Source organism: Notolepis coatsorum, assembly GCF_963971535.1.
Source record: "Notolepis coatsorum genome assembly, chromosome: 13".
Classification (NCBI taxonomy): domain Eukaryota; kingdom Metazoa; phylum Chordata; class Actinopteri; order Aulopiformes; family Paralepididae; genus Notolepis; species Notolepis coatsorum.
This window is the reverse complement of record NC_140177.1, coordinates 24,148,666-24,168,708: the sequence shown is the minus strand read 5'-3', so window position 1 is coordinate 24,168,708 and position 20,043 is coordinate 24,148,666. Positions and strand designations below refer to the sequence as shown.

At 42.0% G+C, this 20,043-nt stretch overlaps 1 protein-coding gene across 1 annotated transcript; it reads right to left on the bottom strand.

Moving 5' to 3' along the window:
- Positions 1 to 10,010: 10,010 nt before the first annotated feature.
- Positions 10,011 to 18,621, bottom strand: rx2 (retinal homeobox gene 2; the record flags this gene model as incomplete). Its single annotated transcript, XM_084327153.1, has 3 exons — positions 10,011 to 10,448; positions 11,266 to 11,522; positions 18,345 to 18,621. The coding sequence occupies 3 exons, from the start codon at positions 18,619 to 18,621 to the stop codon at positions 10,011 to 10,013; spliced, it is 972 nt and encodes a 323-aa protein (XP_084183279.1).
- Positions 18,622 to 20,043: the final 1,422 nt, after the last annotated feature.

Below are 20,043 nucleotides of genomic sequence, written 5' to 3'. Positions count from 1 at the left end.
TTGTGTTGCTACTCCGCTGAGCCACACAGTCGTGTGTGTACAGGGAGTAGAGGAGGGGACTCAGAACACAGCCCTGGGGGGCCCCTATGTTGAGGGTGATGGATGAGGAGGTGCAGTTGCCTGCTCTCACCACCTGGGGTCTGCCCATCAGGAAGTCCAAGACCCACTGGCAGAGGTCATAGTTCAAGCCCAGGTCCCTGAGCTTGGTTATGAGTTTGGAGGGGACTATGGTATTGAATGCCGAGCTGTAGTCGATGAATAGCATTCTCACATAGTTCCCCTTCCTCTTGTCCAGGTGTGATGCTGCTGTGTGCAGCACATGGGCTATGGCGTCCTCCGTGGACCTGTTGGGGCGGTATGCAAATTGCAGGGGGTCCATGTTGATGGGGAGGGAGGAGCAGATGTAGCCCTTTACTAGCTTCTCAAAGCACTTCATGGCTATGGAGGTGAGAGCTACAGGGCGGTAGTCGTTGAGGCAAGCAGGCTTGGATTTTTTGGGTACAGGGATAATAGTGGACTTCTTCAGGCAGGTGGGGATGACAGCCTGTTCTAAGGACAGGTTAAATATGTCAGTGAATACCGGGGCCAGTTGGTCGGCACAGACTTTTAGGACGCGGCCGGGGATGCCGTCCGGTCCTGCTGCCTTCCTGATATTCACTTTTTTAAAGGTCCGCCTCACCTCATGCTCTGTTACCCTGAACACTGAGTCTCCATCAGCAGCAGACCCCCCCCCCCCCATTGCCGTGGCTTGTGGGCTGGTGTTGTTATTACCAGCATCAAACCTCGCATAGAAGGTATTGAGGTCATTTGCTAAGGAGATGTCACTGTTCAGTTTGAGGGAGGTGCCTTTGTAGTCTGTCATCGTTTTGAGCCCCTGCCACATAGCTCTGGAGTCAGCCTGTTCAAACTGGAGTTCAATTTTATCCCTGTAGCGCCGTTTCGCCTCTGTCACTGTCCTCCTTACATTGTATCGCGCCACCTTGTGGTCATTCATGTTGCCTGCCACCAGGCCGTCGTTGTATGCTTTGGTGCGCGCTTTCAGAGCTTCACGGACGGATTTGTCTACCCAGGGTTTTTGATTTGGGTAAACTCTAATTGTGGTAGTGGGGATTGTTTCTTCCACCAAAGTACGAACAAAGTCCAGCACTGTCTCCGTGTAGACATTAATGTTATCTGTGTCGCGGAACACGCTCCAGTCTGTGCACTCAAGCGCAGCTTGGATCGTCTCCTCTGACATCACATCCCATTTCTGCACCTCTCGCAAGACTACAGGAGTGCTCTTGATTCTTTGTTTATATTTTGGTGAAAGAAATATGGCCGCGTGATCAGACTTACCAAAGCCACTAGCAGAATGAGCCTTGTAGCCACCCTTGAATTGCGTGTAACAGTGGTCTAAAATGTTACCGCCTCTGGTGTTACAAGTCACATGCTGATAGAAGTCAGGCAAAACCTTTCTCAGATTGGCGCTATTGAAATCACCCACTACTACAATGGCGGCGTTAACGTTCGCTGCTTGGATTCTATTTACCTCGTCATGGAGTCTGGAGAGCGCGGCACTATTGCTGGCTTGCGGTGGAATATACACTCCGACCAGGATGATCGCCGTTAACTCCCTCGGGAGGAAGAAAGGACGACACTTGATGGTTATATATTCCAGGTTGGGGCAGCAGTGGTTCGATAATTCCTTCACGTTGGCTGGATCGCTCCAATTGTTGTTCAACATGAAGGCGATACCTCCTCCACGCTGTTTGCCGGACTCTGCTGTTCTATCCTTGCGGTGGATGAAGAAGTGATCGGCCGGTTGGATGGCGTGATCTGGGGTTCCTGGCGACAGCCACGTTTCAATGAAGCAGAGAACATTGCAGTCTCTAACGTCTCTCTGGAATTGAATCCTTGCTCGGATGTCGTCCAGTTTATTGTCAATTGATTGTACATTGGCTAGCAATATACTGGGTAGTGGCGTTCGGTGTCGTCTGGTTCTCAGTCTATTACGGATCCCAGCTCTCTTCCCTCTCCGCCTGATGATTCCTTTGTTCCTGGGGTCAGGATCTGGTCCCATTGTCCTCAGAATCTCCACAGGCCATTGCTGCGGTTCAGAAAGCTGATCCAGGGAGTAATCTAGTCGGTAAGTTTCCCGTAATCCGATGTCTATAAGTGACTGACGGTCATACACATTAAATGCACCTACTGTTGGTACAGACAAAACTCTTAAAACTATAAATATTAACAAAAGTAAGCACAATCTCGACGGAGCGCACAGACAGGCAGCCGGACGTAGCGCTTGATCACTATACGGTTATCCTATAACCATAGTTATGAGTATAGCGAGCGCTCTGCGCTGGACTCACTGAGGACCTCGTGGTCTTCGCCTTCGGTGGTGAAAGACTTGGGAAGGAGCTGTTAGTATGGTCACACCCCTGCTTATGTAGAGGAGCGGATGGGGGTGTGGCCAGGCGGATGGGTGTGTACATGTGGAGACATTTATTCAGTATTTAGACTGATATAGGATATGTTCCACTTGAGCGCAGAGCGCTCGCTATACTCATATAACTATGGTTATAGGATAACCGTATGTTCTGTCACTTAATTGAAGGTGTTTCATCGTAAATGTAGCAAAAACTTGTGAAATAACAGTGTTACTGCTGAACTTTAAGTGCTGTCACTTTATTGAAGGTGTTTGATCATAATTTTTTTAAATACTGAAAGTTGCCTTACTTTCACATACAGTAAAATTATGAGTATCTTATGTGTTTTTACATACAATTCAATGTAATTCAAACATTCAACACAATTAAGCAAATACATGTATTTAAAAAGAATTACCTAGGGCGGTCAGGTGGCGTAGCGGAGATTGTGCTCGTCACCAATGCAAGAGGCTGCGGTCTCGACTCCCGGAGAGTCAGCATTGCCTTGGCTTGGGCTGATCGCTATACTAACTCGTTTGGCTGAGTTAGGGGGAGGGAAGCCATGGGTGGGTCCTGGGCATTGTGGACAGCGACCCCTACAGTTCGGTCGGGGCACCTGCACAGCGAGGGTAGGATCTGGAAAAAGGTAGTGTGACCTTCCACACGTTACACTCTCCCGTGAGAATCTGCGCTGCCAGGCTGGCTGCCGGCTGGCTGCACATGTGTCGGAGGAAAGCATGTGACAGTCTCCGGCCTCCCGGACCAACAGTAGGGGGGGGGGGGTGCGCAACAACCAGGAAGGGGGTTGGGAATTGGCATAACGACTAACAGTGGGATGGGAGAAAATCGGAAAAAGGAGGGGGAAAAAGATAATAAAAATAAAAAAAAATAAAAAAATATTACCTGTAGAATAACTGAAGGTTTTTACTGTTTTTTAATTATATTATTTAATTTTTTTAACATTATTTAACATTATATTTAAAGTTTAACAGCGAAAAACAGAAAGTTGCCTTATTTTCACATACAGTAAAAGGATGTATATTCTCTGTGTTTTACATGTAATTTAACATTCAAGACAATTAAGCAATGGAATAATCCTGTAAAAAAAAAGATAATTTCTTATTAAATCAATTTACAGATTACAACCTTTATTTAATGGTTAATATTTGTATCAAAGGTTATTTACTGTATTTTTATGGTATTTACACTTAAAGTAGATAAACAAAAAGTTATCTGTAAAATAATACAGTGAATGTCCCGTAATTTTCTTTTTTTTAAGAGTGCAGTCATGCAAAGCAGCCCTGGAGCATGTGCACACACACATACACACAGACCTGATATACAGTATATTATAATTCTTTTTACACACATATAGATCTACACACCACTGTTTATTATAGATCAGTGGTACACACACATTAGCTATTTTGCGCACACTGAGCTAACCTGAAAATCACTGGGCTGGGTGTTTATGCATGCCATTGTGTAACCACGGGCATTCGGCCAGTCCTTTTGTGCCAGTGGCCATCAGGCTAACAACAGTGGGCAGGGACCGCTGCCAGCAACCGGAGAACTAACGGCAGCAGAACTCGAACTACTAGGTGTATACTGTTTACTTTAATTACTCATTGTATATATTTAGATAGTGTTTATTGTAACCATATTTACTGTGATGTATAACTGATGGGGCATATATACAGACCCTCATCTGTACCTTTGATCACACTGCCTACTTGCTCATAAGCGTATATTCAGAGTTAATTATATTGTTTACACTGCCTATTTTAACTTTTCTACTGTACTATAATTGTATTGCCTGTATGTCTTCTATTATCCTGACCATACCTGTACCTCCCCTCCCCCATGCTGCTATGATGCTTGAATTTCCCCAAGGGGATCAATAAAGGAATATCTTATCTTATTGGACTGAGTGCATGTTTTGCCCTGTGGCAATTTATTAACCGTGTGAGAAATAACGAATTACTTTTGTGTCTGACTACTGGGCTGGTGTGCAGCCAAAGTTGTGATTTATTCGTTTTCTTTTGTAGGTAATTATTATTTAGTGGAATTTCCCCCCTGTTTCTTTCGTTTCCATTATTATTTTGGGTGTGTGCCGCCATCTTATAGGCTTCCTGATTCCTCCAGCTCAGCGTTTGTAGATCAGGGTACCGCCCACCCATCTTACACATTATTTATTTTGCACACACTGAACTAACCTGAAAACCAAGCAGTGGTGTGTTTATCAAAAGCCTGGCTGAGTGTGTAGACCTTTTCAAACCTGACAGTAACGTTCTAAACGGGCTCAAGTTCATTTCCTGTTGCAATGTTGCTAATACGATAGCTGACAGGAAATATAAGGGGCCAAAGTTGTTTCCCTGGCAACAGAATAACAATGGAATTCTTCTGAAAACAATAACATTCTAAAAGGACCCACATTTATTTCCTGTTGCAATAGTTGACAGGAAATACGTTTGGGTCCAAACTGTTCTCACAGAATTCCAGTGAAACCATCTAGACTGCCATACTAACTAATCCTGAAACTGAGAAGAATTGTCCACCCAAATGTGATGTAGGTAGTAAAGTGGTAATGTGCATATTATATAAATATTCATGAAGTATAATTGACCTATGTCCCTAAAATGCAGATACTACACTCTGCCTTTGTATTACCCTAAACAGTTATAAAGGTAATGCAAAGGCAACGTGCAGTAACTACAAATTGAATGCCTTTTCAATATGAGGATTAATCTACTACATTGAATTCCATTTGTATTTCATTGTTTTATTTATGGATGTCTGCACGTTTTAAAAGTTGAAATAGATTAGTAATTGAGAAAAACTTGATTTATTTATTTTTTTGTTAATTTATTTGCATTATATGATTTAGAGATTTAGACTATATACTGAAATCTAGTTCTTAGACCAAGATATGTACTGTAATACTATATGTTCTTGTTATAATAGCAATGAATGTATCAATCAAATCTAGAAAATGTCTAAATTGTTGTAATACTTGTAGTAATAATAATAATAATAATAATACATCTATTTTATATAGCGCTTTTCCAGGTGCTCAAAGACGCTTAAATCAAGATGATCAAGACGAGTGCATACATTATCATAGTGTGTCATGCAAGATTATTAAGTAGGCCTATGTTTTAACATCTGGTTATGGTTGTGCTGTCTGCTCCCATTAGGCAAACCTCAGGATGAGTCAGCCAGAGCGGTACAGAGCAAGAGCAATGGTTTTGGTCAACTGCCCGTGCGCTGCTAATAGAACTCTGATTGCACAGCCCTGCTAAATATTCAACACTGTATTGCTATTTTTATTCTAATTAGTGTATATACTTCTACAGTTGTACAGCCCTGGCCTTTTCCCTTTTTTTTTTTTTTCTTTTTTTTTTATAATTATATTTTATTCTATTGTGCTTCTATGTTAATTTAGCTTATATTCCATTTTATTTTATTCCACTTTTAAAAATGTTTATTCTACCATAATTGTCTGTCCGTCAATGTCGCACCAAAAACAACTAAATCAAATTCCTTGTATGTGAAAGCGACTTGGCAATAAAGACCTTTCTGATTCTGATGCACTGACTAGTCCTGTCTCGCTAAATAGCTTGCGTTGTCTTTTCAGGGGTAACCAAACTGTTATTACTATTACTGCGGCTGCAACAAAAAATGTTGGCCTTGCCCTGGTACAATCCCAAAGCTCCAGGGAACTAAGTTCCATACACGTACTGTGGTCTCCCCTGGGTTTTAGTTGGATTTTGTAGTTACTGAAATTTCTACTGTTCAAGATTAAACCGGAAAGATGAAACGGATATCCAAAGGTACAATTTCAGTCATAATAACTACATTTTGATCACACTTGTAGTTACTGCAGTTAGCCCTTGTTGGGCAGTATAAGTGTCATATGTTGTGCACGTGTGTGTTATAGAGGTGCACTCACAAGCGTGCGCTCGCTTTCAAGCCACAGCTATAAGAAGCTTGGCTTTTCACTGTCTTCAGTGAATGACAGAACATTGTGTTTATAGAGCCGCTGTGTGTCTGTGTTGTAACTGCCATCCTTAATGGAGTAGAGCCTTTACATATATATTTTTTGTTTTGTGTGTAGCCTGTGCATTCATTGTGTGTGTGTGTGTGTGTGTGTGTGTGTGTGTGTGTGTGTGTGTGTGTGTGTGTGTGTGTGTGTGTGTGTGTGTGTGTGTGTGTGTGTGTGTGTGTGTGTGTGTGTGTGTGTGTGTGTGTGTGTGTGTGTGTGTGTGTGTGTGTGTGTGTGTAAAGTGTGGTGAACGGGACATCTGCGTGAGTCAGTGGAGGGTCAGGGTTCAGCCTGACTGACACATCCTTTTTCTCCAAGTCACCATCGGGGGAAGAAGACAAGCAACTGGCGCCAGCCATCAAATCGCCCCCCGACCGGTCCCCAATTATGTCAAGGGGTGAAAATAGTGTCCCTTTGAAAAGCATTCTTAATCAAACTCAATTAATTCCGCTCCTTTCCCTTATTATTTCCACCATGGGCCGCGTCCTGCTAGTCAGCCTGTTAACTGGAGCCTGGGCCCCAGCTAAGGTCACGCTTCGCCAAGCAAAATAACAGATAATGTGTGTAATTAATTTCCAGAGCGTTTCGCTTCCAAATTCTGGGGTGTTGTAGAGCCGTAGCTGTCTAATGTCCTTGTGGTGCAGGTGCGGTGAGGGGAAAGTTACTTTCCGGTAACTTAATTAATGATAACCGGTGATAAACAATGTAATTTTGTCATCAGTAACATCAGCATGCAACACAAAACACAATGCCATCCCTTCAGTTATTTTCCCTCTCTTCGGTTATCATCACACTGATTTTGTTTGCACTGAGTGATCAAATACGCTTATCGTGAAGGGCTGAAGTTTCTGTGGCACATTGTCTAGCTGTGCAAAACGAACCGAATCGATGTAACAGTTTAGAATGTATAGCTGAAGCAGGGGGGGTGGGGTCTAAAGAAGCCAACAAGGCCAGAATGTCCAGTATTCAAACACTAATCTCTTCACTTGCTCTGACCTCACTAACCTCACGTCTATCCTGGGAGGGTGTGTGTGTGTGTACAGTACAAGCCATGGTAGAACAAGCAGCCCGACCCCTGCACCTGTCCTGCATTAGTACCAAAGGATTTCCCTAACAATTCCTCTCGGGCGTGGGGGTGCAATGCATCACCCCCTGGCCAAAGTGGAACCCGTTCCAAGGTTCTATCTGTACGCAGTCGCATACCATGTTTGTTATTGACTTGGGACACGTATTTCCAGGCTCTCAAAGTTCCATCCCAGGTCAATATCAATTCTCCCGCCTCGACATGTGACCGGTGCGGCATCCGTCTGGCGTTCCATCCGCCCTGAAACATGTACAGACACACACACACACACATGTACGTCCACAACACAGCAACAAGCGAAGCGCCGGGGGCCACACAGGCTACCATAGCAGGTCCGGAGGGCAATTAGAGCACCAACCCCAGCGGCCCCTGCCTGACACCCCTGGTGAGGCTTGATGGAGTGGAGCCTCATCTGCCTAACGGCCTGGCAAGGCTCCGCAGGGCTGGAGGAACACAACAGGTCCCCCCCCCCTCCAGGCTAGCTCCCTCTGTCACAGCTTACATTGGCCTATTGTACATCGGGCACTCATTAACAGCATTAAGTCATGTTGGTGACTCACTAATGCATGTGGGGGGGGGGGAGAGAACAACATGCCAGAATCCACGCGCGATAAGTGTTTTCTACCGTATCTTTATTACAATACCTTTTTGAACATGGAAGGTGGGGAATCTATAGACTAGAGGACACGTGAGTTTGTGGTAACAAACGGTTAAACATGATGAACAACTTGAAGCAACGTCATAAATGTCTTCTAGTCAATAAAAAATTGCAATTTGTTCTTTGGCTTTTCATAACAAAATCTATTAACAAAAAAAAATGATAATAAAGAATAGCATGTGTGAGAGTGCTATAGGCTTTATTACATAAGCAACATTTTGAGGTAATGCAGGCGGGCGATTTTGTTCAGAGTATTTTGTATTTTCAGATGAACCGCATTCATCTTTTCACTTTTGTCTTGGTCCCGGTTAAGAATGGTAATGTCCATCTCCATTGCTTCAAAAAAAGATTCTGCCCATGTAAGGTCATCGCCTTTAGATATTTCTCAGTTAACCCTCAGCTAATCACAATGACAAACCACTGAAAGATTGGGTAAAAGGTCTCCATGAACTCCTGTTTGAAAAATATGGGCGTTCCGAAGTCCATTTCACAACTTGTACTCTCTTAGAAAAAAAAATGCACTTCATGTAAGGAGTGGCTGGGTGATTATGTTCATGCATTTTATTTCTGTCGTGTGAGATCTGGAGAACTTAAATAAAAAATTATGTTATGTTTTGTGTTTTTTTTTTTTACCGAATTCTTACAAGAAACCACCGCCACAAAGATGGACTCAATAGTGCTGAGAAATGCATTGACCCAGGGAGTGACTCTACGGTCTGCTACCCATCTATGTCGACTCCACACACAAATGCACATAAACTCAAACACACACACACACACAAGCTGACCACTAACTTGTGTCTCTGAACAACTTCAGTGCAAAGAAATCGCCCTTCTAAACGGCTGCGATGTGATACAGCTATCAGCGTATCATCATCATCAAGGTGCCGTTAGGAGAGAAGTCGCCAGCATTCATTAACTCTCCAGCACTAAATCCCCTGCACTCCAATCAACATTGTGTCAACAAATGCAGCAAGGATCAAGCTTTTACTAATAAGGATATGCAAGGCTTTCTACAGTACAGAATAAGAAACAACATTCATGTGTTAAGTCTATGCACCAAGAGACGAGTCTAAACGGGCATCGTTGCCTGTTGGAGGGGGGGGCAGAGCCGACGGGTTGTCAGTCCTGGTATAGGGTTATGGGGGGGCATCTGAGGGCATTCTGTCCATCATAGAAAACCTGGGGTTAATCGCTTTAAAAGCGGTAATTAGGTGTTAAGAGGTATGCCTGTCTGCCCAAATTAGCCTCTGCGACCGATTACGCTCAGTGACTTCTTAAAACCTCCTCTGTCAGGGACTCCTGAAAAAGGGCCTTTTTAAAATGTATATGTATATATTTTGTTTTATGATGAATTACTTGAAACATTGGACACATACTTAGCAGCGGTTCATCACACCACGTATCTCTACGTCTGTCTTATTGTCTTCTCAAATCAAGCATTATTTCCACAATATAAAAATGTGACTCTATGTAATTAGCAATTTTGTGTGGTAAGAAGAAGGTCCAAAAGAAAAAAGGTAAAATCCTTCTCGTCAAACAAATGTTTTCCCTTCAGCTTACTCAGAAAATCGTCGTTCGAAGTCCACGACGTCCAAGTCCCCTGTCCACTGGAAGTTCATTTTGAGAGATGCACAAAACTGTCAAATCTTGTCACTCTTGAAAAATATCCAACAGTCACACTCCCCCGGCGCCAAGAGCAGTTTCCCCCTCACTGCACCGTGACACCGTGAGATGGAGGGGGGGGGGGGGGGGGGGGGGTGTGTGTAAACATTCACTGGAGCAGCTGAAAAATCCCTTTCCAGAACGTCTCCTAGATTACATATGTTGCCACGTTTTGTCCATGGACTGAATGTGCTCTTTGGCCTTCATCCTCAGCGCCGCGATGCTGGAACTCCGCTCGTCCTCCATGGGGTATTTGTCGTTGAAGCTGGGCGGGCACTGGTACGGCGGCGGCGGCATGGACTGCATGCCTTGGACCATGCCCGGGGGGGTGTTGAGGAAGCCGTGGCTGGGGTAGGCGTTCTGCAGGCCTTGCGGCGAGCCCATGAACCCTGGGATACCGTGCATGGGGTTGCCGCTGGACATGGGCGAGGTGAGCCAGGGGTCCAGGGGCATGGAGTTGGTCATGGGCCCCACGTTGGAGGGCATGGGGGGCCGGTTGAAGGAGAGCATGGGGGAGTCATGGAGCTTCATGGTGCTGGTGTCCATCTTCTCCTGGCGCCTCCACTTGGCCCTGCGGTTCTGGAACCAAACCTTTGACGAGAGACGGATGTGCGGTTAGAAACAATTGGAACGTTAGAGCGATTATCGTACAAATTAAGACTGCTCACGTTGGCCGCCTTTGTCTTGTGCTCAAACACGAGGCGTGGGCGGTGTATGTAGAGAATCGAAAGTGCACTGGGTGCAATGAGCAATACCACTGATTACTGTTGCTACCTCAGCTAATGTTAGGTAAGTTACATACTGTACATTACTACTGATTACTGTTGCTACCTCAGCTAATGTTAGGTAAGTTACAGTACATACATTACTACTCACAGGCCCCCAGGCCTTGCTGTTCATATCTCGGTTGTGGTAAGACCTGGTCGTACAAACAAGGTTTGTTGGAAACTGACAAAATTAGCTTCTCCATTATCGATTGGTTTTTCTGTCGATTTCTCTTCAGATACCTCCGATTTGTAAAATGATTGGATTGGTCCGGCGACAAGAAGGTGATATTGACGTTGGTGAAACTTTTTTTCAACTGAGAGCGCCCGAAAAGTGTTGCTTCAAAAACGCGAGGTGCATAGTTTGGAGGAGACGCACGCCCATCGCAACAAAAACATTAAAAAAACGATAAGAAAAAGGCACAGGTGCATTCGAAAAGGCGTCCAATGTGATCACTGCCTAACTTGATGGCAAAATCCTAGAGATGTATATCTCTGTCATTTGAATACATTTTTATCAAAATCGTGACCTAAACATTTTAATTGATCTAGAATCAGAAATTTTTTATAATTTGTAGAGTACACCCCTATCAATCTCACAATGCAATACAAACCCGTCACAGGCCAGGAGAGCATGTCCCTACCTGAACGCGGACCTCCGGGAGGTTGACCTTCATGGCCAGCTCCTCTCGGCTGTAGACGTCTGGGTAGTGGGACTTCTCGAAGGCCCGCTCCAGCTCGTGGAGCTGGTACGTGGTGAAGGTGGTGCGGTTCCTCCGGTGCTTCTTCTTGGGGTGGTCTTCCTCCTGAGCAGGCTCTGGGGACCTCTCGCCGCTGTCCGTCCCCTTCTGGAGGTCGCTCAGCTCCCCGTCGCACTTGTCAGTGGAGAAAAGACCTGACTCTGAAAAAGGGCGCGACATGTCAGAGAGGTTATTCAGAGAGGTGTATAACATTGAGAGATTTTGTTCAGATTCCATCTAAATTACATATCAGCTCATTGGACAAAATCATACATTTTACCACTCTTTTACCTGATCACAAAATAACATTTTTGTTAATTTTCTCGCTTGCCTTAAAAACTGGTTCTCTGTGTGCCCTTCATACCAACTATTTACCCTGTATGTACCCTATGTTGTACCCTTAATTTACTGTTTTATTTGATCTTACCTCATTTTATATTTTATTTTATCTTACCACTACTACTTGTTGTTATTGAACACACAAACACACCCTGCACTGCACTTTGTATACACGTATGCAAGACACTTTTAAATTTCATCTTATCTCATTTTATATTTTTATCTTACTACTACTACTTATTGTTACCATTCGTGTATTTATTGTTGCTTTCTAATTATGCACGGTTGAGTCTGAGCTCGAAACACAAACATTTCATTACCTGCGCAATGCCCCTCTATTGTTGTGTATTTGACAAATAAAGAACTTGATGTACACAGTTATATGCTCAGACTGCAGGCAAAAGTGGCCAAAATCTGATTTTTGTGACTCCGACCTGTTTTTCTTTTCTTTTTCATACCGGTGTGAACAGCACAAATCACTTTTATATGTGGTCCTAAATCAGATACAGGTCTGCATTCATAAATTAGGAATTAAACCATAGACTGTGACTTCAGTGTCCTCCATGTTTACGTCCATCATCGTTATTGTTCATTTGCGCATGCGGGTCAGTTTAGGAGCGTGACCAGTTCACCCTGGAATCTGATATTGACCACATTTAAAAATATATATATGTAACGGTTGTGACAACGTCACCTTAAAGGGGAACTATTTTACTATTTCTTTCACTATTTGGGCACTTTTACACAATTCTTGTGAGTCTATGGAACACCTCTGTAATATATATATTTTTTTTATTCATTGTTTTGTATTTCTAATCAAGTCCTCAAAAACAGCATTTTTCTACCTCAAGATCTCGAGCTGTTTTGAGCCTGGGCTCCTAAACCACTGCGCAGCGTCGTCTTCGCCTGAACATTAACATGCAGCGGTGTCTTTATGACATCACATATAGGCACATTTTCAAATGACTCAGTTCAGTGAGGGTGAATATTGTGAGAGGAGAATTGGAAGAATGCGCCAATATGAGAATTTTGACATAGATCATATTAATATAAGTTCACATAGCTAGGAAACAATGCTAAACACTCAAAAAGGCCATTTATAAGATAGTTCCCCTTTAAACTTCGATGCCCGAGTGGGAGTCGAACCCCGGTCTCCCACGTCACAGGCAACAACACAGACCGCTATACCAAGAGGTGAATTCACTCCTAACTAATGGGTCTATGCGTCTTTTGAGGATGTGAGAGTGAGTTTAACCCATAGCACCGCTACTCACCCAAGCCCTTCTTGACTGCGCTTCACGATACCATCCGTTACACTCACCCTCTCAAACTCAATCCACTCCACCCAAGGCATCCGGGTCATGGCACCATTGTAACGGTTGTGACAACGTCACCTTAAACTTCGATGCCCGAGTGGGAGTCGAACCCCAGTCTCCCACGTCACAGGCAACAACACAGACCGCTATACCAAGAGGTGAATTCACTCCTATAACTAATGGGTCTATGCGTCTTTTGAGGATGTGAGAGTGAGTTTAACCCATAGCACCGCTACTCACCCAAGCCCTTCTTGACTGCGCTTCACGATACCATCCGTTACATATATATAATAATAATGTGAACAAACAACCAAACGAAAAAATCGGATCTGAGCAATAAATATATACTATAACCGATAGGGCATACACACTTCTGCTCTTATTTTTCTCATATTTTTATATTCAGAGTTAATTATATTGTTTACACTGTTTATTCTTGAACATATTTTTATATTCAGATACAATTGTATTGCCTATATTTATGTCTTTCTACTATTATCCTGCCCATACCTGTACCTCCCCCATGCTGCTATGACGCCCACATTTCCCCAAGGGGACCAATAAAGGAATATCTCATCTTATCTTAAACCAGAATTGAGCACTAAGGCTTGCAGTGTGAACCTTAGAGGGCTGGAGAGGGGAACTAACATGCAGGCCTTGTTCAAGTGACGCCACGTCTTTCCATGCATTCCTCCCTCACGGTAATCCCACCGGGACCAGATGCTACTGGTTAAACCCGAGAGTCTCCGCCTCCTCTAATCTAACAGGGGGACTTTACTTGGGCCACTGCACCAAGTCCCAAGTACCCGATTGTCTCTTCTGAGAAACGGATGGATGAAGTGCAAGCGAACCATGTGTGTGGGGTGAAGTAAAGCTCCTTAATCAGGCCAAAATCTATTGGGGCAAGATGGTCATCAGATCACTGGGTTGGAGTAGCGATGCCAAGTGGCAAAAGAGATCCCCTCCCGGTGCTCGCTGTACCGCTTAAATAATTAATTGTTGCTGTAATAGGTCACATGCATGCCTCGCTTGTGGAATATGTGCCACAACAACACCCTCGTGGAATTAGAATATTCAGGTCATGGTAGCCAGTAATGCAAGCTATGTCTGTGCTGCATGAGATAAAATACTGTTTATCAGCCTGTTTCCCCTTGTTAACCCTCTTATCAACCGATGATCAAACTTGGGATTGAACTCTTGGGTCGTTCAGGTTCTGCATTTACTGGTTGTTCCCATTTTAGGAAACGTTTGCTCTTAAAAAGAAATAGGTTTGCTCTTTTGCATCTAAATTCTGTTAGCGATTACTTTGAAATACATAGTTTTGCACAAAATGTTACTACTATCTATCTAAAGTCTATATCTTTAGAAATCGATTCTTTGAAGTTTGAACATTGGGAAGAAACACAAGAACTTTTGGCATTATTTGGCATTTTTTAAAAAGTTTTGTTGAAGTATCTCATGTTTAATGCTAATATTTTAATACTATAAGACTTTAACTTTTCCTAAAGCAATATTCAATATTAGAGTATTTCTAGCTGTAATTTAATGAAAGAGCTGTGTACTTACTGTGCTACTAAAGCACTGAGTTTACAAGGGTGTCTTGTAAACTTAGCCACAATTTAATTTGTTCTTTGATCCAAAATGATACAGCACATTTAACCATAATGGTTGTTGTGTCTGGTAGACTATGGCCACATTAGACGCCCCTGGTACTGTATTTACCAGGAATAGGTCATTTTGCCTAAAATCTTGTGATGGCACAATTCGGAGCTGAATAACTTGACAAATAGAAACCAACTAGCAAAGGCAATTCATGACATCAGAAACAGACGACTAGGCAAGTCACTTGCAGTTTATGGAAGGTCACATTTTACTCAGCTATTTAGGCTTCACCTTAGTTCAATTAAATCTCCAGCTTTCTTATCTTTTTTGGGGGGGGGGGGGTAAATGTGTCTTATTATAAACCAAATTTAAACAGTACTGCTGGACACTGTAGACTTACATCACCTCATCTTCATAAGCCCTGCCCATCAAAGCCACTGATTCATTTTGACAAAGGTTATATTGTGGGATTAATATTCAAGGGATGGGTGTAAAAAATAAATAAAAATATATATATATATATATATATATATATATATATATATATATATATATATATATATATATATATATATATATATATATATATATATATATATATATATATATATATATATATATATATACAGTATAAATGTTAATACTCTTTTTAATTTGTGTCCAATATTTATGCATTTTGTTATTTAGTAGGAATCATTTTACAAAGGCTTTAAAGTTCAACTTCTGTATGTGCTTAAATCAGACTCTTGCATTTACTATTTTGCCATTTTCTTTTTGATTGGATTGCAGCCTATAATGCCACAATGTAAGTTTTTATGTTTGTTTTGCAGCACCACAGACAATATATAACTAGAGATGATTGAGATTGCAGTACTTAATTTATCATTTTAGAGACCCAACTTGTTTACAAGGCCCGGTCTCATGACATTCAAAAGGTCTTTGTGACAGTAGGCCTATTTCTGTTTCCAAAGAAATTGGTATCAGCCTCCTGTTAGCATTTGTTAGCTTATTGCAAGTCACAGGGTTCATACAGTAGCATTGCATGCAAGCTATTCTATAATTCTCTGGTATGTCATAAATGTATAGATGTAGCAGTACTGTCTATCTGTATGTCGTGTATGTCATATATGTTATGATGAATTGAAAATGGGGTACCCTGATGTAAACGAGACGAAAGTCTTTCTCTGGTCTGCATCCCCTTAACAATTGTGTGTATTGAGCTGTACTGTACTGTACCCATTCTGCAATCTGTTAATAAAGTTTTCAATCAATCAATCAAAGCACTGCCAATAAAAATAGATAGTTGTACAGTGTGAGAGGGCTTGGGACTGTTTGTAAACATGCTGTTTGTGAGCCAATTAACAGGCTACCTCCTGGAACAAACAAACTGAATCATTCAATTAACAATTAACAACAGGCTAGAACAAACAAACTGAACCATTCAATTAACAATTAACAACAGGCTACAGTACCTGCTGGAACAAACAAACTGAACCATTCAATTAACAATAGACTACCTGCTGGAACAAACAAACGGAACCATTCAATTAACAACAGGCTACCTGCTGGAACAAACAAACTGAATAATTAAATTAACAATAGACTGTTGGAATAAACAAACTTTCAAAAAAATCATTCCTAAAGTTTGAACGAACTTTGAACTCTGTTGCCTATACTCAACTTTTATACTTACTGCTCTCACTGTCTACAACTGCCCTATACTCTCTAATCATAGTAATCATAACTACCTACATATCATACTATAGTCTACCCATATAACTCTTTATGATAACAATAGTGCTCAAATATATTTATATTTTATGTATCTGTCTGAATATACCTGCATATAATCCTTCTATATATACATACTTATACACCTGCATATCCCATACATCTGTATGATAGCATGTACATTAATGCTGTATATACTATATACTGTACATATATTTATTCTTACTGTATATAATCTATCCACATCTGTCTACATACCTGCATATGCAGTAATCCTTTTTACATATGTAGATACTATCTATGTCTGTACATATCCCTTACCCACTCTGCTGCTGGCCAGTATTGGCCATAGTGTCTTTATACCTGTATCACTGTACATATTAATATACTACAACTCTGTACATACATCTGATTAGCACTATTACTCAGTAGTACTAATGTATATATTTTATACCCAGTTTAATCTCCTGTACATTGTATATTACTATTGAACTTTACTGTTACATTTGCACTCTGGTTGGATGCCAAACTTATTTTCGTTGTACGGTACTTGTGCTGTATAATACATTTGAAGCAAATCTAAGTTCTGCACTAAAAGGTATTATGAGGCTTAGGAGAAGCCATGACAATTTATAGAGAAACGATGACACTCCCTTGGATTCCTTTCAAACGAGAATGGCTGGATGCCTTTCCCCTTATTGTAAGCTTTGTCATGGATTGATTGTTTTGGTTGCTTGCATATATATGAAGATGGCAGTCTGCCACTGTTAAAATTGGAATAAAAAATTTTTGCACACTGTAACTGATGTAGTGATCGGTGGTCTATGTATGGGCTTCTCAACAATCCCAAACCTTCCTTTTAAAGTGTATTACTATCATATAATAATTACAATTCAAAATAGCGATGCAAATTTGAAATGGGCACTTCACCGAAAAGACAATGCTGATTTATTTTGCACATCTCACACATAATCCAAAACTCTTCACTGTTTTGCACACGTTTGTTTAGTTTGAGAGTTAATGAGTGATGTCTTCCAGTGATGTCATCGGGAAACACTGAATACATGTGTTGTTACTGCAGTTTAACGAAGCGATGTACGAAAAAATAGCAATCCCCAATCCCTGTTGCATTTTCTTTCATTCTGGGATATGTGTGTGATTCTGTGCATAATGAATCAGCATTGTTTTTGGTGAAGTGTCCCTTTAACGTAATGTCTCTCTAATTTCATTGAAAGAGGCCATACAATATCAGCCACCTCTTCAACTGGCCCGGCCCTGTAACATGTTTTAAGCATGCTGTGACGTGCCATGTGAACAGATGTGACTGGTGTGTGCTGTAGAACGCATGCAGTGTTTACATCAATTCCACCAAAAACAAAACAAAAAGATTGTGGCAGTAACGATTCTTTTTGTTAATCAACTTGTTTGTTAACACAAAGTGTACGTGGGGGCCTGAGGATATATGATTTGTGATAATTCCACTAATATTTACTGATGTTTCAAACATAATTAGGTGATCTGAACTGTGAACGCTATACACAGACACTCTGACTGCTGCTGTGACTTCACTGTCACCTCCACTACCTTTATTGTCAATATTTGCAACAATTCATAGTGTACTTTACATCCTTCGACCACTACACTGTGAACTGAATGTGCAATACTGTCACTCGTGCCTTATTTTTATACTTTATTTATCTCTTTAAGATTCTTTATTTTAGCAAGTTTTTAAAGTCTAGTCTATAGTTAAAGTCTATTTTGTGATTCTGTGTGAAGGGGGGACTAGCAAAGTACAATTTTCATTGTACGGTGTGACTGTTTGTTTAACTGTGCATATGACAGATAAATATCTTGAATCTGATGATATTTCATATCTAATTGGCACATAATGTCAAAAACGAACAGGTTTTTTACAGGTGTGGGCTGGTGGGGGGGTAATGTGTTTTTTATCCACAGATAGGCTGCACGGCGTACTCTGGGTCTTCACACACTCACCGTGGTAGGAGGAGTGCTGCGTGCCGTCGCCCAGGCCTGGGAGGTGTCCATAGGGGTCGGACTTCCCAGGGGTGCCCAGGTTGTCCCCGTTGGTTTTGTGCTCCTCCACGTCCCCCACGGGCTGGAGTAAGGGGTCCTCCTGGTCTTTACTGAACCCCAGGATGACGTCGATGCTGTGGACCCGGCCTCCGTTGCTGGAGCCCGCGCCTTTTGCCATGTCATAATTGTCCAAGCAGCCATCGTCCACCATTCCCAAGGTATCCATTGACAAATGCATTCGTGCCCCTTAAGTAGAGACGCTCTCTCCCTCGAACGAGCGCGACCCGCCGACACCAAGTGGGATAAAGGTGGATTAGCTGTCCTTCAGAGCACTGGTCCCTCTTCACGTGTGGTGCAGGCAGACTGCCTGCGAGGCCTATAGTGAGAGGGCTGGATCACTTTGATGGCATTGAACGTTTTGTATCTGCAAAAGAGGGAAAGTGAGAAAATTCTTGTGACACGGTCGAAGCTATATACGTTTGATAATCTTTCTCGAAAACGTCCTTCCAAAATGTGATTATGAATGAGAATTATTATCATCCTGCGTGGTTGAATAGAGACGAGAGAGATTGTGAAGTTGAAATAAGTAATGGCGTACAGGTTACATTGTCCAGCATACAACTCAAACAAAGTACTTATTTGAACTTGTTTTCTAAAAAGAATTAATTAAGCTATTTTGTTCATCGCTCACATCCTGTTGTTGTTGTTGTTGATGTTGCTGTACCAGCGTGTGTGTGTGTGTGTGTGTGTGTGTGTGTGTGTGTGTGTGTGTGTGTGTGTGTGTGTGTGTGTGTGTGTGTGTGTGTGTGTGTGTGTGTGTGTGTGTGTGTGTGTGTGTGTGTGTGTGTGTGTGTGTGTGTGTGTGTGTGTGTGTGTGTGTGTGTGTGTGTGTGTGTGTGCGTGCGTGCGTGCGTGCGTGCGTGCGTGCGTGCGTGCGTGCGTGCGTGCGTGCGTGCGTGCGTGCGTGCGTGCGTGCGTGTGTGTGTGTGTGTGTGTGTGTGTGTGTGTGTGTGTGTGTGTGTGTGTGTGTGTGTGTGTGTGTGTGTGTGTGTGTGTGTGTGTGTGTGTTATAGTAGGCTGACTGTCTTGTCAGTGTCTCTGCACCATTGCCCGACAAATTCCTGTACAGTACATGTCTTGTTTTTGGTGTATTGAGTACAAGGTCCATATTTGTCCATATATTTGTCCACTGTCCAAACCAAGCTATTTGAAAGATTTAAAAAAGTAAATAATAATAATATATATATATTTTTAAAACACATTCATCAATTATATAAATCCTTCAAAAGTGTTTGTTAATAGAATAGTGGCCTTGTAGTCCATAGACTAGACATAGTGATGGTCTTAGCCTTGTAGTTTGAGACTATAGACATAGTGATGGTCTCAAACGAAATAATGTAAGATGTTACTGCATTCTGATACTACTGCTGCATAACCATCTATTGCAACGCTTATTATAAACATGTGACAACGTGTGACATAAATGCGGTCAGCTAATGAAAATGTTATATACAAGGAGTTGAATATTACATGACTCCTTTGAATATACACCCCCCACACGCTAACGATACCCGCTAGCAGTGCTAACTGAAGTGATGGATGGCTGACTTTTTTAATTAACTTTGAGTTTTGTGGTAGAAGTGCTATATGTCTTTTTTTC